This window comes from Rousettus aegyptiacus, unplaced genomic scaffold (genome assembly GCF_014176215.1).
Source record: "Rousettus aegyptiacus isolate mRouAeg1 unplaced genomic scaffold, mRouAeg1.p scaffold_m13_p_6, whole genome shotgun sequence".
Classification (NCBI taxonomy): Eukaryota; Metazoa; Chordata; class Mammalia; order Chiroptera; family Pteropodidae; genus Rousettus; species Rousettus aegyptiacus.
Window position 1 is genome coordinate 21,050,158 of NW_023416309.1, and position 22,407 is coordinate 21,072,564.

The 22,407-nt window shown below is 35.2% G+C and overlaps 1 protein-coding gene across 3 annotated transcripts in view; it reads left to right on the forward strand.

The window, feature by feature from the left end:
• The window catches only part of JMJD1C (jumonji domain containing 1C), a 291,466-nt gene that overhangs the window by 31,329 nt on the left and 237,730 nt on the right, over positions 1 to 22,407 (forward strand). The window contains exon 1 of one of the 3 annotated variants that reach the window (XM_016159163.2): positions 13,551 to 16,816. The exons of the other annotated variants lie outside the window; for them this stretch is intronic. Coding sequence (XP_016014649.2) covers positions 16,649 to 16,816 — 168 coding nt within the window. The 5' untranslated portion in view covers positions 13,551 to 16,648. Of the gene's footprint in view, positions 1 to 13,550; positions 16,817 to 22,407 lie in introns of those variants that run through there. 3 annotated transcript variants of the gene reach the window in all.

Consider the following 22,407-nt stretch of genomic DNA (forward strand, 5'->3'; position numbering starts at 1 on the left):
CCCAAAGGACTCCTGATACTATTTAGTTTCTTAAAAATCTCTTCCCTCTTTTTGGTTACTGGGATCCTCATTGTCTTGATTACCCAGAGTACAAATCTGGGGTTCATCTTTGATGTTACATTTAGTAAATCCTGCTAGTTCTGTGTGTGTACTGTGACTCTTGAATTTGTCCAGCTCAACTCTTGACTCATTCTTTTTCACAAACCTTGTCTTAGATATTTAAATAGTCTTCTCTACTTGGTCTTTCTGTTTCTATTGTCTTTCCTCATTTTTTTTTTTTTTATAATTTATTATTATTATTTATACCTACAGCACCTGGTCTTCCTAGGTGGTCTCTCATCCAAGTACTAACCAGGCCCAACCCTGCTTAGCTTCCAAGATCAGACATTGGGCATGTTCAGGGTTGCATGGTCATACATAGACCATGGACCATGGCACCACTGGGGCATGAACCCAGGACCTTCTATATGTAAAGCAGATGTATTAACTGCTACACTATGGAACCATGTCCTGTCTTTCCTCTTTTATTCTTAATGTTATTAGTAGGTTTATTTGTCTAAAAACCAAGTCTGATCATATCACTTGGCTTAAAAACATTGTCTCTGAATACTTTTAAGAGAAAATGTGGGTAACATATTTAGCATATATAATGTGCGAGAGGCATACAAAATTTTATAGTAGCCTCATCCATAGCAGCCTGTCACTAGGCACTTTATATATAACTTATACCACACAACTTGATTATCCCCTAAACACAACACATATTTTCAAACTCCAGTATCATGTTTTATGCTACTTTATATGCCTTGAAATCCTTGGTCTCTTTTTATCTTCTCAGAAAAACGTTTCTTGACTTTCAAAACATAACTTAGATTTCACCTTCCCTGGGAATCATTCTTAAACTGTTCCAGGTATAATTACTTCCTCTTGGGGGATCTAATTATACTGCTTTATAACACTTGCCATGTTGTCTTATACTTAGCTGTATATATCATGTACATTTCTGCTTTTCTACTTAAAGGGGGTATCGGTATATAGATACCCTCTGATTTCAAACCACAGGTAATTCTAGGGAAGAAATTTTGTTCTTATCTGTGACTTTTCCTGTGGCTTAAGTTATTTTATTTTGTTGCCTTTACAATTCTCACTAAAGTATTACGGTATTCTCATTGATGCTCTATATACATCATTTGTCTATCACGAAGGTCTCTAAAAGATTTCGAAGTTTTTAGGGGAGCAAGGAGGAATGCTGTTTGAAATTTAAAAGAAGTCCAGGATGCGCCCCCCGCCGCCTACAAAACTTATTGGATTTCTTGGTGCTACCTTCACTGCTGTCTCTGTTCAAAATGTCAGTTTAAAAAGAGGTCCTATTTTTGTTAAAATTACTCAGTTCATTTTTTCAGTCTTAAAAGTTCACAGTACTTCACATTAGCATTCAGGAATTTGCCCAAAGAATTCAGACTATGTTATCACTATAGGCTTCTGTAAGATAGCACAACTTAGAAGTTAATGAGAAAGACAAAAAGAAATTGATATTAATAAATAGGTATCATAGCTTTGGAAAGTATGCTAGATCACCAATTCATTATTCTGAGAATTTATGAATGGAAAGAATAAACAATTTATACCATTTTTCCTGTATAAACTGCATTTCAGGGTAACCAAATAGTTAATTTGGGTAAGTCCTTTTTAGAAGAATTCTAGATAATAAATGTAGATGGAATGATAGAATGAGCAAATCACCTTTGGGAAGCCCCTAGTACATCATGGAAAATGATCATTCGGTGAATCAGGCTGGCAGCACTTGAATACAATAACCAATTTGTACATCACTTTAAGTGAGACAATAGGACATGATGTGTGTCCTAATGTGATGGATTAAGAAAGCATATATATCACCTATGGAGTAATCTTGCCAAAAGATTGAAAATGAATCATGTCTCTAAATCTTACTTTACAGGAAATAGGAGAATGGAAGAATAAGTGAAGAAACATAAATTTCGAATGTGAGAAATTCTACAGGACAAATGAGTTGTTAATAGATTAAATGAGATTTAAAGAGATATATCAGTCAGCTACAATGTGTAGTTCTTATTTTGTTCCTAGTTTAGACAAACCAATAGTAAAAATTTCATTTTTGAGATGATTGAAATTTGACCGTGAACTACGTATTAGATAGTATTGAGGAATTATTGCTAATATCAGATAGATAATGGCATTGTAGTGTCAATTTAAAGAAAAGGCTTTAACTGATAGTGATTCATTCTTTACTATATATGGTTGAAATAATGCATAGAACAAAATGGGATTTTGTTCTAAAATACTCCAACCTCCCATTGCCCCCCACAAAGAGAAAAAAGTTGTAGGGAGGGTAGGAACAATGAGGTATTGTTAAATTGCATGGGCATTCATTCTGTTATATCCTTACATATGTAATTGTTTGAAAATTTTCAGAACAAAAGGTTGAAAAAATTTAAAACCTAAAAAATGTGTAGCATAAAGCTTTCTAGCAGCCTACATAGAAAGAAAACTGGTTCAGTAACCTAATTCTTAGTGTCTATATGATGAAAAGAAAACACCTGCTAGAGAAAAGCCTGACTCTTTCTAATATTAAGACCAAAAAGTTTTACTTGATTGTGGTCCGAAGGACAGACACCATGTAATACAGTTGAAAAACATTTTAAGCCACATCACTCCAATAAATTGAATCTATTTTGTGTAACAGTCCTCAAAATGGCCAGTAGAATCTCATTCATGATTAATTCCAATGAAACCAGCTTTATGGCAAACCAGTATGATGTGTACATTCTAGGAACCTTACTCCCTGCTGTGTAGGGTTCCCCAGGCCTTATTACCATTCCCATCTTTTAAAAGCTTAGACAAACATAAAAGCTTTCTATCCATTTATCCTTCCTCCCATTCATTTCTGTTATGAATTCTTCCCCTAACCCTCTGTTGGAAATTAGTTAAGATAATAGATAAAAGAGAAATTTCCTTATAGCTTTTACTATCGGCAAAGAAAACTTTATTGAATTTTGGTTTTTGTCATTTATCTCAATTCTTTTTTTTTTAAATGTGAAGTGTAAAAGTATTAAAAGAGGCATTTAAAATAGCATAGTCATCTATTCCGTTAGATATTTTGATATTAACTCTCTACGTCCCCAAGGAATTGTAAGTTTTAGAGTAACTAGACAGACCTTATTAAAATATCCTACAGATAGTTCTTCATAAACATTCTTTTTTGTGGAGCTTTTCCTAGATATTGGGCAGCGGTGAATTTGAGATTGTATTTCCTGGCAACTCTCTGAAATACCGATCCTTTGTGTTATTGACTAAATCTGAACCATTACTCAGTGAATCTGTGAAAATTGGAATGTCTAACAAGAACAGGGCATGTTCTCTAATTTGAGATGTGCTAAGGGAGTACCCATGGGTAAATCCAAGCTTCTTCAGAAAATAATTTTGATTACCAAATTAGTCTTCCATTGCTGTGTAAAAAATTGCTGGTTAGCAGCTTAAAACCACACATTTATTATTTCATAGTTTCCATGGATCAGTAGTCTGGGCACAGTTTAAGCTGAGTTCTCTGCTCAGGGTCTCACAAGGCGGCATGCAAATCAAAGTGTTGGCCAGGGCAGAGGTATCACTGAGGTTCTTGGTCTTCTTCCAAGTTCACATGGTTGTTGGCTGAATTCATTTCCTTCCAGCTGTAGAATTCAGAGCAGCTTGCTTTTTCAAGACTAGAGGACAGTCTCTAACCTCTAGACCCTCTTTTAAAGCATTTTTCTTTCTAGGTAGGCCCCCATGGGGAAATCTCCTTTAGTTAATTTAATACCAACCAATAAGGACCTTAATTACATCAATAAAATATTTTCACCTTTGCCATTAAAATAACATAATTATGGGAGTGATGTTCCATCACCATTGTCATATTCCATTCATTAAAAACAAGTTGCAAGTCCCACCCATACTCATGGAGAGAGGATTATGCAGGGGATGGGTCACTGGGAATCATTTTAAAATTCTGCCTTCCAATACTACACTATCACCTATTATTAAAAAACTTAAGTAGCTTATTTTGCTTGTTAAAATACAGACAATATTAATGAAGCTTGAAGTAGAGGAGAAAAAAATAGTCTCCCATAATTCTGCCAGCCAGTGAATCAAAATGTTTTCCTTTGACTCAGTGCCTACATTATTTTTATAGAGAACCTTTTTATGAAGTACCTGTAGAGTAGAGATACAATTTTCCATTGCCATGTTGCTTTCATAATCTTTATATTTGCCATTTTTTAAGGGATGAAATTGATTCAGGTGAATGTATCTATTGATTGTCTTAGTCAAGTTAATCAAGGTATAATTCACAAACAGTAAAAATCATGTTCTCTGTGTTTAGTTTTGTTAGTTTTGATAAGCACATGTATATGTGTAAGCACCATCACAATCAAGGTACAAATATTGTGCCCCTTGGTATTCAAGCCCTCCCCGCAAACCCCAGACCTTGACAATCACTGATCTATTTTATGCCCCTGTAGTTTTGCTTTTTCTGCAATGTCATTATAAATGGAATCATGCACTTAGTAGCCTTTTGGGTTTGGTTGCTTTCTCTTAGTATAATGCATTTGAGGTTGTGCAGCAAAGAAATAACATTCCTGTGACATCATAAGAAATACATATTTGGTTTTTGTCCCCAGTTTCTGGCATGGATCTCCTAAAAACCTTGAAATCTCCTGAAAGGAGCATCTTTTGTTATTCATAAGAAGCCTTTTTCAATGTACCTGAGTTTTTGCTAATAAGGTGACTATAAGTGGGTTCCTAGGTAGCCTTCTATTGGAGGCTGACTGCCAGAGGGGATTAGAGGGTTGGAACTTTCAGCCCCTACCCCTAGGAGAGGAGAGGGGCTGGAGATTGAGTTCAGTCACCAATGGCCAGTGATTTAATCAACATGCCCTTGTTATAGGACCTATATTAAAAATTTTTAAACAGTGGGGTTTGGAAAGCTTCAGAGTTGGTGAACACATCCACTTAATGGGAGGATGCCACACTCCAACTCTCTGAAGTTAAGCTTCCATGTCAGGATTCATCTAGGCCTTTCCCTGTGTAACTTTTCATCTGGCTGTTAGTTTGTGTTCTTTATAATAGTAAATGAAGTGTTCTCTGCAGTTTTTTGAGTCATTCAGCAAATTATTGAACCTGAAAGAGATTTGTAACAAAGTCAGACAGAGGTATGGTAACCTGGGGATGTGATACTTGTAGCTGGCATCTGAGGTGAGGGCAGTCTTGCAGAACTGATCTCAAAAACCTGAGGAGTCTGATGCTGAATGAGTCAGATTAAAATGAATTGTAGGACATCCATTTAGTGTCTGGATAGTTGAATTGGTTGGTGTGAGGAAAAAACTCACACATTTGGTGTCAGAGTGTTGTTTAGAGTAAAAATAGCTCAGTTGCCCAAATAGCTGCCTAAGGTTTGGCCCTTGCACAGCTCCTCGGAGGTAACCTCAAATCCCTTGGAACAGTCTGCCTGATAAGAGTGTCTTTGTTTACTTGGTGGTGGGGCCTTTGGTCACCCCAGGTTGCCTGTGCGGGCAGTGTGGCTAATATTGTGGTAGAGGCCTTGGGCACTGTAATATTGATGCAGGACAGGCAAATTTCGCTGGCGGGGTGGGGGAGACCAACCCCTGCACTGAGCGAAGAGGGTCCTTTGGCAGAGAATGTAGAAAGAATTCAACACACACACCAAAGTTAAGGTCAAAAGGAGAGTTTATTAGAAAAAGGGCAATGCTTCACAGATAGAGCATGGTTTCCTCTCAGAGGCAGAGAGTGAGAAAGCCTCAGAGAGACATCGACAGTGAGACAGATTAAAGAGTACCAAGAGAAAGAGAGCAAGGGAAAGACAGTGAGAGGGACTGAGAGAAAGACAATGAGAGGGATCCCAAATGTTCTTCTGGGGAATTCATTTTATATATCATTCGTTAGTTCCTTTGAGTTACAGTTTAAAGACTTTGTTTACTCATTTCATGTGATGTGGGCATACAGTGGGGAAGTGGAAGGAGTAGAGTATGTAGCATGAAAGGCGTGCTGGCAGTTCTCAGCCTTTAATCCATAGGTTCCCTATGGCTTTAGCCATAGAGAATGAACTATTTTATTTTATATAGGGCAGCCACTTAAAGATTTTGTTTTTACTGTTTCCCCTTCCCAGGAAATGGGTTGTTAGCAATCCCAGCAGAAATCTTCCTTTGTTCTGCATGTATCCTCTGTGGCCTGGCTGCAGAGCTGATCAGCAGCATATTGCAGTCTCTGAATGTAGCTAGACTAACACCTTAGTTCTCTTGCTTCTTCCCTACATTATTACCAGCTTGATCTATGGAGGAGCTGGCGACTGGGATCAGCCATGCAGATGGTCAGCCCTACCTATATTTCAGACCCTATATGAAAATGCTGGACACCAAGCCTCAGGATTGCTTCTCTGGTTGCCAGTACTCCATGTTTGTTGGCACACATTCTTGCTGTGAGAAATAAGTATGTCTGTATAACTTCACTGAAACACAACTGGACACTTGTCTCCTGGATCTTGCGATGTCATGGTCCTTCTTCCCTTTACTGATTTTAATCTGTATCCTTTTGCTATAATAAACTATGACCATAAGTAAAATGACTCTTGAGCTCTTGAATTTTGTGAATCCTAGTAAATCATTGAACCTGAAGGTAGCCTTGGGAACCCCATGTTGTTGCATGTGTCAATATTCAGTTCTTTTATATTGTTGAGTAGCATTGCAAAGTTTGTTTATACCCCACTTGAGCTGGTTGTTTCCATCTTTCGGTGATTACAAATAAAACTGCTATAAATATTTGAGTACAGGTTTTTGCATGCACACAGGTTTTTATTTCACTTGGGTAAATACTTAAAAGTGAGATTACTGGGTTATATGAAAAGTGTATATTTAACTTTATTAGAAACTACCAAACTGTTTTGCAAAGTGGCTGTGCCATTTGGTACTACTTCTAGCTACCATTGTATGAGAGTTCTAATCGCTCCTCATCCTTCTCAACATTTGACATTGACGGTTTCATTTTCTTTTAATTTCAGCCATCCTGATAGATGTGTAATAGTCTCTCATTGTAATTTTACTTTACATGTCCCTGATAACTTACGATGTTGAGTGTCTTATCATGTGCTATTTAACATTTGTGTATCTTCTTTGATTATGTATCTATTCGGTTTTCCCTATTAAAAAATTTTTTTATTACTGAGTTTTGAGAGCCCTTTAAATATCCTGCATACCAATCCTTGATCAGATATGTATTTTGCAAATGTTTTCTCCCAGTTTGTGACATTGGAAGAAGAGTTTTTAATTTTAGTGACATTTAACTTATAATTTTATGGATTTTAAGAAATCTTTGCCCAGAGTCACAAAAATTTTCTGTTTTCTTCTAAAGATTTTTTAGTTTTATATTTTACATTTAGGTCTGTGATTCATTTTAAGTTAATTTTAGTAATATGTAGTGCAAGGTATGGGTCAAGGTTTGTTTTTCTTTTTTCTTTTTTCTTTTTGGCTTATTGAATATCTAATTGTCCTAGCACCATTTGTTGAAGAGACTAGCCTTTCTCTATAATTATACTTTTACCTCTGCCAAAAAACAATTGACCATATACGTAAGGGTCTATTTCTAGACTCTCCATTTTGTTCTATAGTCTATTTACTCTTTTGCTAACATCATGCTGAGTTGATTAGATAGCTTAATAGTGTAGTCCTGAGGTAAGGTAGTGTGAGTCTTCCAATTTTTTCTTTTCAAAATTGTTTTGGCTGTTCCAATTCCTTTGCCTTACCTTATTGATTTTAGAATCAACTCATCAATATCAACATAAAAAAAATACTGGTATTTTGATTGAGATTATTTTGAATTTCTAGAACAATTGGGGAGAATTGAGTCTTTTAATACAGTACTTCATAGTTTTCAGCATAGAGCTCTTGTACATATTTTATTACATTTATATGCATTTTTACATTTTTTTTTTTTAGCGTATAGAGATATAATTAACTTGTGCATATTGACCTTATATCCTGCAACCTTGCTAAACCCCTTTATTAGTCCTAGAGGCTTTTTTTTTGTAGATTCTTTGTGATTTTCTGCATAAGCAGTCATGCCATTTGCAAATAGAGGTAGGTTTATTTCTTTTCAGTCAGTATGCCTTTTATTTATTTTTTCTTATTGCACTTCCTAGGATTTCGAATATATTATTACCAAATAAGAGTAGTGACAGTTGATGTCCTTTCCTTGCTCTGAATCATTGAGGTAAAACGTTGTCTTTTATTACTGAATACGATACTAGTAAGTTTTTAGTAGATGCACTTTATCAGGTTGTGTAAGTGCCCTTCCATTGCTGATGTGCTGAGAATTTTATCGTGAATAAGAGCTGGATTTTCTCAAATGCTTTTTTATTGCATTTGTTGATGCCATCATATTTATTCTACTTTAGTCTGTTGCTCCAGTAAATTACACTGATTAAGCTTTCAATGTAATCAGTTTGCTTTCTGGGGATAAACCTTTATTGGTTGCGCTGTATTATCCTTTTTATAAGTTATTGCATTTGATTTGCTAATATTTTGTTGAGGATTTTTGTGTCTGTAAAAGAGAATATCTATAGTTTTCTTATAATTTCTTTGTCTGATTTCAGTATCAGGGTAATGCTCGTCTTGTAAAATGAGTTGGAAATTGTCCCCTCCTATTTGTGTAGATTTTTTTCCCTACTCTTTTCTCCTTTTTAGTTTCAGTTTTGGTAATTTCCGTTGACCTATCTAAAAGGTTATTGATTGTGTCAAGTCTGTGAAGAGCTTCTCAAAGCTTTTTTATTTTGTTATTGAATATCTCATACTTAGCATTTCAGATTGACTTGTACTTTAAACATTTCTTTTCAACCTTTGTGGTTTCTATCTCTGATATTTTCCATCTGATTATGTATATTGTTTACCTGTTCCATTTGAGTCTTCGTCATTATTTACAATTATTTTTGATTTCTTGGCAGATAATTCTAACATTTGAGTTATCTCTTTAAGTCTGCATCTGTAGATTGTTTTCTCTCTTGATAGCAGTGATTTGTTTGCTCTTGAGATTTTGTAATTTTTTTTTAAATAATTTTTTTGGGGGGTACTAAATTTTTGGGTGGGTACTAAATTACTTTATTTGAAGGAATGGTACAAATGCAAGACTTATATAGATGCTTTCATGCAATTTATGGAAAAAGTACTCTAACATGCATGCATTACCTTGGTGACCAGGGAAGTCACCCTCATTGCTAGGCTTATAACTTTTGATTGAATGCCAGCCATCTTTTGCAGGTAGTAGAGATTGAAATATATAGCATTTATGATAAGAAATAGGTATTATTCTTATTGTTCTTTCAAGCTGTTAAGTTTGGGGCGTTGTATCAGTCTTCCCTGGAGTTGATTAGCGTTTATATTTTTTTGTTGTTCTGATTATCTTTATTGCATCATCAACTGTAAATACTCCTATCATCACCATGTGCTTAAGGTGGGAGTTGATTGACTGGAAAGTTTTAACTCAAGAATTTTACTCTACCTATATTTTTAAAGCCTTACTTGCAAATTTGTACTTCAGAGAGGCTCTCTGTACTCTTTGTTCCTTTTCTCTTGGTAGACTGCTGTTACTTATTATTGGGAGTTGGAATGACTTTTGGCGGTGGGCATGGGGTCATGTCTTTTGTCCTAGACCAACCTTACTCTTAGGCAGGCTTTGTTTCCCCTCTCCGCCAGTAGTGTGGTAGGCTTCTGTTGTTCAGGGCCAGGATGATTTTCTGTCCCTCTGGCATCTAATTTTGAAAGAATTATAAAAAATTGAATTATAAAACTACTAGAAGAAAATAAAGAATACTTACATATTTTCTAAGTATGACTTTGAAGGTTGAAACATAAAGATACTAACATCAGCTGTATAAAAATTTAAAACTTGTGAATATCAAAACAAATTGCAAGTGGGGGAAAGAAGCATTCTTGTAAATTTAGATGTAAAAGCAAATGAAACAATTGATTTCAAGATAATTTTGTAATTAGAATAATTGAAAAAAGGACTTTTGGCTGTTATAAAGAAGACTATAAAGGCAAACAGGGTAAAATTTTCAAATATAAAGGCCATTTGTAATGCACAGTATCTCAAAAATTCCTCCATTTGAAGTAAATTCTGATAGATTATCTTAATATGCTAGTTTTAAGAGCAAACTCAGAGAGCAAAAAAGCCGCTCTACAATGGTGTTTAATCAGGAAGTCCTTTGACCTGTATTGTTAGAATGTATGTATTAAGGATTGATATGTATATCTTCTCTGAGACCTTTGAGATATAAACTTTCTGGCTAAAAACATTCTCCTAAACAAGATTACTTTTGTCAGTCCTGTAACATTTTTCAGGTTTGAACATACCTTGTGACATGAGAGTATATTTTGCTTCTGGCAGAAGTATTCAGAAGCCTTAGAAGCAAACTTTAAGGAACTTTAAAGATTATATGAACCTCAGCATTTTTAATATTATTCCTAGGGAAGCAAAGTGGTTTGCCCAAAGTATTCAGTAGTTGGTGGTAGAAAGTAACCTAGATTTTTTGGATTCCTCCTCTTTCATTACACTACATTATGTGACTGGCTAATTTCTAGTTTGCTACATTTGGGATATATATCTTAAAACATTCATTTGTAAATGGCTCTGTGGAATGGGGATTGACCAATTTTAACTTAAGTGTTTGCATATTTTGTTAAAGGCTAGTTGGTTAGCCTTCTGAATATTCCTCTTGGCCATTTAATTGTGGATAGCATTAAAATGTACTCTGGAGTAGCAGAATGTTTTAGGGATGTTAATTTGAATTTTAAGTTTGTAGTTAAGGTCTTTTTTTGAGATCTAGTTTTCATATGTCATTTTTAAAGGAAAAATACTGTGACCACGAGGCCTTGGAATTGGAAGTGTATTATATAGTCTCTTTAATTGAATAAATTAATCTGTAGTAGTGAAGCAGATGTGGAGCCAGAAGACAATGCTTTCCTTTATATGGAGTGATTTTTTAATTACATATTTGTGTCTTGTATTATGTTATAAGTCTCGTTATATGTAATCATTTGGCTTTTTCTAGAATGCACCAAAGAAAAGAATGACTAAAGCGTTCCCATATTTCACTGCTAGGTCTTGTTTTGTTTTGGATTTGTTTCTTTGAAGCCAGATGCCATTAATTTGAGAAGTGTGCCTCAGAAACTATTCTTGATTGTAAAGTTCCTTCATTATGTAGAATCTAGCTTCCTCTGTGGGGAAGAGCCTCAGTGCAGTATAGTTAGCATGTATTATTTTTAAGCTTAGAATTTACTTCAACGTTCCCTCATTTATAGCTTTACGTACAAGTACAGAAGCTCTTTTATTTAACTCTCATAACTATGAACAGAGCCTTTCTTCAGGACTTAGCTCTGTGGCTAACATGTAGCAATAGAAAAAGCTTGTGAGACTAATAGGAACATAATCATTTAGGAACCTAACTTGTTTCTATGTAAAGGAACTAATGTAACAGTTGAAGATACAGCATGCAAACATCCATCTAGTATATTTTAATATTAGTTAATAGTTGAAGCATTTATGAGAGGGGTGATGAACCTACAAAAAGTGCTAGGGGATACCCTGGGAAGACTTCTCATTTCTTTTTTTTCTTGTAGCTCTTCATTCAACAGATTAGGAAATTTCCAGTGTTATGTGCATTCTTCTAATATTTTAAGTTTTTATCATTAAAAATCAGCTATGTAGTCTCATTTTTAATAGAAAATGTTGAAAAGAAGTAGTATGTTCCAGTGCAGCCAGAGTTTAAATTGGAAATTGTGTAACGAATATAGAGAGCTTACAATTAAGAGGCCTAGTAGGATTGCTTCTTTTCTCCTTCTTTCCTGTTTTCCTTCTTTATTTCTCTTGCTCATTCCACATGGCATCAAGAAGACAGTCAGAAACTATGTTTATATGTTGGCTCCATGAAAGACATTATTTAAGACTGTTCTCTTTAGACTACTAAGAATAGACTGGTGTTTGGGATATATACTCATAGGATCATTTTTAGGTTTGCATTAAATTGGTAGTTTGGTAACCAAATGAATGGTTTTCTTGTAAATTGTAACTCTATGTGTTCTTTAGAAATTATTCCCAGGAACAACTTTTCTTTTCTGGTGAAGAAGCCCAAGTTTTATGAAGGCTTTACGTTGTACCTCTGTGACAGAATGAGATAATGTATGTAAGACATTATTTTGAAGGAGATAGATAACACTGTAGGAAGAATTCTTATTCTTTTTAAGGACTCTTGATTTAGAGATTGTGAGTTCCTCTTAGTTGGATTGGATTTAGAAAAAGGTATTTTTTGCTATATTCCTTCATTAATTAATTCAGTAACATTTATTGAGTATCTGCTTGGCACAAGGTTTAATAGATGCTGGGAGTATAGTTATGAACAAGATCCATTGTACTTGCCTTTATGGAGCTTATATTTTACCAAGGGAGATAAATACAACACAATCCATTATATAATAAATGATATAAATACAATTGTGTTAGACGAATAGAGAATGTTTTAAAAATCCATAATTGGGGATTTGACCTAGTCTGGGAATTAGAGATGGCTACCTCGAGGAAGTGACATTTGAGTTTATCATTATCATAAATATAATTGAGGAATTCAGTTTAAATAAGTGCTTAGGGAAATATCAAAATAAAAATTATTTAAGGTTTAAAATAAACATGGTAACAAATTTATTTCTATCTTATTCTTGGTCTTCCATTTGAATAATTCAATTGAAATTCTTGTCTTTCTTCATTTTAATATTGGTTCCCACAGTTCGTAAATGTACTCATGAATATAGCTAAGACTTCATAACCTAATCCAGTCATTTGACAATTAATAAAAGTCTCCAAGTTATAATAGATGTGAAAATTATTTGTTAAAATACACTGAACTTGTGTGTTATTCTATCGATAGTTCCTTAAGTAAACAAACCAAGGCATTTCTATAGTCTGTCTTTCCAGATAGACTGTGAGCTTCTCAAAGACAGAGGCCCTATATCATATCCAGAACCTTGCAGGATGTGAGACACATAGTAAGTAGTAAATAAATAAATTATGAATAACGTGTGTTAATAAGGAGGAAGTAACTAGATGACTGACCATGTTTCTTTTTAGTGACTTTTTAGCGTAGTGTAGGAGGCTTTGAAATCGCAAGGCCTGGTTTTGAATCCTAGTTCTTAAAGTGTATTATTAGCAAGTAACTAAGCTTCTCTCTAAACCCCATTTTCTTCATCTTTAAAAGAAAGTGAGAATTTAAAGTAGATAATTAAAAAGTGAAAATTTTATAACTGGTAGGCCATTTCCTTACTGAAATGAAACTTCATGAACTACTGTTGATAATTAAGTGGATCATTAAGGCTTTATCATTGCAATGAATATGTTATTTCCTTTATAAGTCAGATTTTTTTAACCAAATAGTTTTGATGATAAATTTTTGTGGATTTCAGAAAAAAACACTAATGATTCTTCAATGCATCTTTTTTATAGATTATAAGATATTTACTTGAATTAATATGTGTAGGATGTATATTTAAGGTATATATTTACATCTGGAGATGAAAAGAGTAGAAGATCTAGTCTATGTTTCTAATTTTTCGGCTTCCTTGGTAAACTTAGTCATTTTAAATACTTCTATCACTTGTCTACATAATGAAAAATACTATAACTCTTTTCTTTACATTGACTAATACTGTCATTTTCTGAGGATCTTAATAAAAGTGAAGGATGTGAAAGAGCTGATTGAACAAATATTCTAAGGTTTCAAATGCGACTTTAAAATTCATTTTAATTCCATGCTATTTACAGTTCTGATTTGCTGGCAAAAATGAAAAAAAAAAAATACTCCCCAAAACAAAGCAAAAAGTGCCAGCTAACAAACAAAAATCTTTTAAGTCCTTTTTATTCTGCATTAAAAAAAATATATATTTCAAGTTTCTCCAATAGCAAGATATCCACAAATTAGTGATTTTTTTTTTCTCATATACCCTAGACACTGGCCATATTTAAGGGATTCATAAACTACCATTTGGAATATAGCACCAAGAATAGAAGACATTTGATTGAAAATGTTATGAGGATATTTGGCCTTCTGAAAACTTTGTTTCTGCACTTAAAATATTTTGATTGTGTGGATTTCCATGCTTTTCAGGGCACTTAAAAGGACAGCTTTCAGCATTTAGTCAGGGTTCCTAGGGGTCCATTTAGAGGAGTTGCCTACAAAATTGATATCAACTGGCAGTTTATGTAGGGTAACCTGACAACCTATACTCTAAAAATATAACTTAGTGAATGAGATTTATATAGTAATAGTGTCATTTGTATCTCTTTTCTCAGATTACTTTATATTTTCTCATATGCTTCTAGAATATCCCTAACATAAGGAAGCAGGCAGTTTCCATTGTTGCAATTGTCAGGCCGAAGATCACAAGGCAAATCATTGATCATCTGATATCTGAATACAGATAGATCTTCTTAACTCTGTTTTATCTCTTTCCATATGTTAGGTTATTTTCATCAGGTTATTTTACTGGCTCCTTAATCCAAGCTGAGATTTTAGAAATGTAAGTCTGTAGTTCTCAAGATGATTTGTTAAATTTATGTATATGTATATTATGTATACAGTAGGTACTAAGAGTGGCCCAGGAATTAAAATTACACACATTAACTTTTTCAGCTTACCAATATGCATTGTGAAAATGGTTTTCCTTTGTTGATATATTACAATTCTATATTTGATCTTTAGCAAAATAGAATATACTGATTGAAATCTATCTTCCTCTTAATTTTGGTTTATAACCTGTTAGCATTGGCCATGTTTTTTTCCCCTTCAAACAGCTCAGCTTGGGTTTTCTAAGAAAACAGATAAAAGCCTTATGTTTATTTTAAACATTCAGATTACTAGTGTAACTCCTTTAAAAGGTTACTGTTCTTTTGCAGTAAAGGTTTAGGAAAATCTCTAAGAAACCAAAATTTAGAGTGTTTTTATTGGGCTAAGAAGATTTTTGTAGTTGATCATAGTCATTAGTGGCCCTGAAAAAAAAAAACTGGGATTTTTTAAACTATCTTTTAAAAACACTGTAGCAGCGTTCTCCAACCTTTTTGGCACCAGGAACCGGTGCTTCTATGAGAATCTAATGCTTGATGATCTGAGGGGGAGCTGAGGCGGTGATTCTAGCGCTGAGGAGCAGCCGTAAATACAGGTGAAGCTTAGCTCGCTGGCCTGCTGCTCACCTGGCCTGCTGCTCACCTCCTGCTGTGCCACCGGGTTCCTAACAAGTCACCGACCAGTACCGGTCTGGGGACCCCCGCTATAACGTATGTGTGAAATGGAAATCTTTAAGGTTTGATTTACAAGGATTCAAGGATTGGATCAAAGGAGTAATTGTTCCAAGTTTGAGATCTGTATGTGTGTGGGATACAAAGCCCTGTTGTGATTGGACGGGAAGTAAACATAATTTATTTTTCTGAGCTATGATTGGCTAAAATCCCTTTCTTTTCACGGTATTTTCTAATAACTGAACCTGGATCCTTTCCTTGTTTTTATTATCTGACCAGTGAATTTGAGGTATGTACTAGTACTGTACTAAACGTTCTCTCTCAAATTAGCGCGGAGACACGGGTGTTTGGAGTTATTACAACAAAGCAGCGAGGTGTACATCTCTGAATAGCTCAAACACGTAACTAATATCGCCACAAATGGAAAGAATGAAAGGGTGATAGGATTTTCTTCATTTTCATTTAAAGTCGTCGACTGTAACTGAGTTCTGTGGGATGTTTTCAGTTGAAAGTCTTGCTCTGCTTTGCTGCTGTGTCTACAATACTGTTTATTCAGGCAAAATTCTGCTCATAGGGCGGGCGCGTTGAGTTCCAAAAATCATCGCTCTGGATATGCAGTGTTTAACTAGGAGTTTATTTTGTGACCCAGAGTGGAAACCAGCATACTTCACTTGCGTCTCATCCCCAGTTCTGAAGGAGCGACGAGTAGAAAGGTGGATTTCAAACACGCTTAGCAGTAGTGTTTCTGAAGGAGAGCATTCCCTTTTCCCGCCCCTCCCTTTACTTCTGAGCTTGGCTGGTCCCGCAGCAACAGCCGCAGCGTCGGGCACTACTTTCCGTCTGCGGTGGTTCCTGGGACCCTCTTCCGCGGCTCCCTCCTCCGCCCGCGCCGGCGGAAGGAGACGCGCAGGATTCTCGAAGCTCTTGCTGGTGGATGGGGAGGCGGAGTAGTACTGGTCGCGGCGCGCTAGCGGCGGCAGCCGGGGCTGTCTCCCGGCCTCCGACGGCAGTGAAGGGATTTGTCAGTTGTTGTTTTCAAGCTGCAGCCAGAGGCTGCGAGTCCGAGTTGGAGAGTCTAAAAGAGTGTGAGAGTAGTACTGCGCGACACCTAGGTCGCTGTGCCCTTCTGGGCAGAGCGGCCGGTGCGCCTCGAAGTCCGCGCTCCTTCGCTCGCGGGGCCGCAGCTGCCCTCTCGTCCGCTGTCCTCAGCATGGGCGGCCGGTAGGAGCCGGGTTTCGCTGGTTCTGTCGCAGTGGATAAGGCTACGGCGGCTTAGGCAGTGTTGGCTATGGCGGTGGCGACGCGGCCAGAGCTAGTGGGGAAGCGGTTTTTATGCGTGGCAGTCGGCGAAGAGGCGCGGCCCGAGCGCGGCGGGAGCGGACGCAGCTGGCGGGGCTGGCGAGCGGGGGTCATCCGTGCCGTGTCACATAGGGATAGCCGCAATCCGGACCTGGCGGTAAGAGAGCGGCACCCCTCCATCTCCAAGCCTGCTCCCACATCCCCACTCTCTCCCAGCCGCACTTTGAGGGGTTACCTCTGGCACCTCGCTCAGCCCGGCCAACTGGCGGTCACGCCCCACTTACGAGCACACGGGCTGTTTGCCCACATACCCTGACGGGGTCGCCGCCTCCCCGTGATAAGCATTCCCGACGGGAGTGGTGACAGAGCGGGACTCCCCGGCATCTGCTTTGGCCCCCCAGCCCTGGTTCCTCGGCCGGTCTCGGGAGGGGCGGCCGTGGCTTTTCCTGCGGCTCCCGGGCAGCTTCGGCGACCTTATCCAAAGCAGGACTGCGAGACCAGCACCGCACGGGCAGGTGTATGTGTGTAAGGTGTGTGGGGGCGGTGGGGAGGGCGGACCCTTTTGGCAGTAAGGGTCTAGCTTCACCAGTATCTCTTCCCTCGGGAAAGTCTTAATGATGCAGAGATTGGAGACTTGAAATTTATCTGCATGGTTGGTGAGGAGAGGGAGAAACGGAAAGAGACAAATCTCTGCTTTTCCAGTTAATCTTGGGATTAGTATGTGTTCGAGGCAAAGGCCGCGGCAGTGGTACCTGATTCAAACTCTTTCTACAGTAGATGCTTGGATTTCTAACTGTAAACGTATTGTTGTTGTTAGAAGTATTTTAAAACCCATTCGTTCCTGAGTTTTAAACGAAGCAAAAAATATTGTAAATTAATATGTCAAATGCCCTGCTGGACATTTCTCTTTTCTTTGCTTGCTTTTCCTGTAGCACTGCCAGTATTTTCTTTCAGTAATGTAGAATGTATACGATTTTGAGCGAGATATACTGGCAGTGTTCCAAGCCATTTTCATTGGGGACAGGTTGGAGCTAAGGGGTGTAGTAGAGAGCCAGTACATTGACTAAGCTTACCAAGGTGTGTAATCCGTAAAATTTATTGATAGCGCCTGGGGCATTTTGTTTTCACTGAAAATTTCAAACTTGAGAATATTTTTTTCTGTGTGTATGCAGTTTTACATTTCCAGATTCAGTTTACTCTCTATACATGTACATACCTATTTTAATATTTTTGTTGGAGTTTCTTTGTGCTTTGTAAAACCTTGTTTCGTTGCTATATTAATGGTATGGTGTCATGCAGCATGTATTAATGTTGACTTGATACTGCAAAATAGGTTAGTTTTGCTAATAGGTATTTCTGATAGGACACAAGCAGAATAAAGGTAATTTTGAAAATTTATTGTTGGTTATTCTCTTTGAATGGAAAAAGAGAATCTTCTTAGAAAGAGGTTCTTAAGTGTTGTACAATCATGGCAACTCAGTAACTTTTGTGTAAAAGGCATATGCTGCATTTATTTCTCATTTTACTCTGGTATGAAATTGTTTTGGCTTTTATGTAGAGGTTAGTTGCATTGCAGTTAAGCATTTTAATATTATTTAAAGTCAAACATGGAATGATTTTTTTTCACTATTTTGTTTTAGTAGATACATGAAAATTAGGAAATAGTTTTAAATTATGAATATTATTGGTGACAATTATCAAAGTTAAATATTTTAAAAACTTAATTACTTTCTTACATGGAAATTTAAATGATATAAAGAGGGGTTTACATATATCATGTTTGTAAAAGCAAGGTACTAATCTGGATATTTAAAAATGAAAAATATATTTGGATGATGGGAATTGACTGGAAAGAACAGAAAGAAGGTTTCTCAGGTGATGGAAATGTTTTATATCTTGACCGTTAGTTACAGGGGGTGAATAATATGTCAGAACTTACTGAATTGTACACTTAATGTCTGTGCATTCATTATATGCAGATATTACCTCAAAGAAAAAATTGTTTTCAACCATAACTATGTGAACCTTTGACAGTTTTCCTTTAACAAGTCTTTATTTGAAAATTTTGTTCCTATAGTATATAATCTGAGTTTTTTTTAGCCTAGAGCTTACAGTGTTAAGAGTTCCTCCCTGACTTTTCTATGTGTTTTTTACATTCATATTTCCTAAATTAATAAAGCTTAGGATAGTTTAGTATTAGCAAACTTATTAAGAATCTTAGCCATACATATTTATGGTACATGTTTGGAAAAATAACTGTCCAAACTCGAAAGTAATTTAGGGAATACTTTGTCTCAGAAGTTAATTATTCTTTTGGGTCTCATGTATGAGGAATTGCCATGTGCATTAATTTTCTATGATGGCTGTTAACTAACATTGTAGTTTAAATAATACAAAATGATTATCTTACAGTTCTGGAGATGACAAGTCTAACATGGGTTTCAGTGGACTAAAATCAAGGAGTGGTAGAACTGTTTTATTCTGGATATTCCAGAGGAAATCCATCCCTCCTCCCCCCTTTTCCAGCTTTCAGGAGTAGTCCTCATTACTTCTCTCACGACTCTTCTTTCTCAAAAGCCAGCAACATTGTATCTCTCTGACCATTTTTCTGTAGTCATATCTCCCTCTGACTCTTCTGCTAACCCTTACACTTTTAAATACCCTTGTGATCATATTGGGGCCACCAGGATAATCCAGGACCTGTCATATATACATTCTGCCACATATTTTGATGCCATTAATTTAAGATAGTTTCTTCTTTTATCAGGGTAATTGGACTAAAGATGTTTTATCATGTGAATTATGTTCTTACATTCATATAGGGATGTCATATTTAAAAGTAGGACAATCTAGATATTCCAGTGTAATCTGTTTATAGATTTAATATATTACTTTTTGACAATTTCAGGTTTTATACAAAGAATGTATTCATCATTCAAACTCATACTAATTTTTTCTTCTTTGCATATTTAGTAAAGTGCCTAGCATTTACTTAAGTGTTAAGTAAGTATTTGTGGAATGGTAAATAAATGAGTGAATATCATGTATTTCTCGAATACTATAATCCATGCTAACCATCTCAATTATCTGTTACTATTTATTCTTAATTCGAATCTTTTTTTGTTCTGTGACATTGTGTCACCTTAGTGGTTACTTCCCCACTATCCATTATTTATGGTGTGCTTTGACTAAAGGGTGGGCCATGTACTACTAAGCCAATCAGGGATGTGAACTCTTCTAGCTACAATGATGAATGCATGCCCTAAATTGGTCAGTCAGAATGAAGCCAAGGATAGTATTGTGTGGGTATGAATCTGAAATTTCCACAGCTATTTTTCTGCTTTAAGGTAAACCAGTTAGTTTCCTGAAAAGTCAACAGAAAAACTGTGGCTAATCAAATTGTTTTCTGAATCCTGTTGGATTTTTCACTTCATGGGATTTTCATCATGGAAGAATAAATAAATTTATGTTTGTTTTTGTTGTTTTTTTTCTTCTTTGGAACCAAAAACATGTTAGCTGATACACATGGTAATATTTCATTACATTTTTTTGAACTAATATGAAAGAAAGGCATTTTCTTGACCCTTTTGCCTTGTTCGATGTTAAGACATTAGGTTTTTATGAATTTTGAATTACTTCAGTGATGATTTTCAAGAAGGGTGATATGTTTACTTTATTGTGTACAGGTGCATCCCAAAGCTTTGAAAAATTAATGTATATACCAATATCTAAGTAATTAAAAAATTTTTTAATTTTTTTTATGTCAGGAAATGTGCTATAAACCTCGTATAGTTAAAAAGGAATTTCAGGAAAGAGGTATCATTAATATCTCAGAAATTAACAAGAAATGACAACCTTTACTTTTTAGATTAGATACCATCAATGTTGTATGTTTCTCTTCTATGTCAGTGTTGACCAGATAAGTAACTATAGATATGCTATTCCTTATGTGAAGTTCTGGTACCAGAAATGTTTTTAATGATTCATCCAGAAAACCTGAATGACCGAACTCTTTTTTTTTTATTTTAGAACCAAATATTGACTGAATATTTTTGTTTAGTAGGAGAAATATTAATGTGTTTATAATATGCATACTACATTAACTGTACTCACTACCATAATAAATGCTCTATTTAACTTTATAAAATCCAACATATTTTGAACTACAAAACATCTAGTTGGAAGAGTTTGGGATGAAAAATTGTTATTTAAAAACTAATACTGATGTTTTTTAATAGCAATTTCGTCATCAGTTATATAACTAAAATGGAATTTCTAGATCATATGGTAGCTCTATTTTTAATTTTTAGGAGCCTCCATATAGTTTTTATAGTGGCTATACCGATTTGTAATCTCACCAACAATGCACAGGGATTTCCTAATAGTTATTTTTAATGTGGATTTTTAACTTATTTGATGTAAATTTTTAAATCACCAGTTTTAAGGATTACACAGTGTATCTTCATTTTAAGATTGTTTCTTGTAAAAAAAAATGAGTGTTATTTACTAAAAATTGAAATGTTTCAAAATGTCAACATCCCTGATTATCTAACTGTATAGAACCTTTTCATGTAGGATTTATATTTTATTTTACACCTTAGCTATTTTATAAAATTATTCTAGTAAATCCATTGATGAAAATATTAATTTATTTCCATCTTATAATGTAAAACCTTATTGATTGATTAGTAAAAAACAGCTTATTATCCATTTATTGTTTGGTTAGACAGTGCTAAAATTGTAAGGTTATATATCATGGTCTAGTCCATATAGCAATTCTATTATTGAATTTGAGCACAGTAGATAAATGCTTAAACCTATAAGTATAAACCTTCAGTCTTTTTAATGAAAAGTATGACTATATTATAATCTACCTTTTTGGATTTGTTGAATAGTAGACTTTTGGAATTGATAAAAATTTTGAATTATATATATCTTTTTAACAGATTGCATATTTCAGATATAGTTTTTTCATCTATATTCTCTGAAACCAGCTCAACAAAACTAATATTAGTACTGCCTTTTGAAATTAGTTTGAATAAATAGGAATTATATAGGTTTGTGTAAATATATGTAACTGATCACTTAAAAGACCTTAGTTTTCAGTGAAACATTTCTCAAAAATACTTTTAACGCTTTACATGATTTATAGTTGGGGCCTCACTTTTTTCATTTATCAAGTCAGCGAATGGTCTAGAATTGATCTAGATCCAGCGTTTTTCCTATTCTGTAATTCTAGAATTGCGAAGGTAATAGTTTTTACCTGTAATGTCTTGGAATTAAAGCATTTATTAAGCAGAAATAAATTTTATATTTACCCCAGAAGTTTTTAATTCTGAGTTAACAAAACTTTTTATAATAACGTACCTATTGTGTTACGTTACAGGGACCACAATTCTATGTAAATAATGTGATCTCTGTTTCTTTTGGATGATCAAGATGAGTTTATAATATTTGTATTTTTATGATTGGACTAATCGAGGTATAAAATAAATATTCCAAGGCAACAGTATTGGGCCTTGAACTAATTCGGTGTATGTTTGTTTCTTCACGCACTTGGAAGTTTTCATTGGCTACATATAATGTTTTGGTAAAAATGCCATATAGTTCAAATTAATTTTAAGAAGTCAGATCTTGCTTCTCCAGATGGTTAGTAATTCACAAATTTTCAAAGTATTTTTTTAAGTTCTTTATATTGGTTTAATAAATATTCTCACTAAACCTTTGCTTTTTCTTGATTTTATTTTG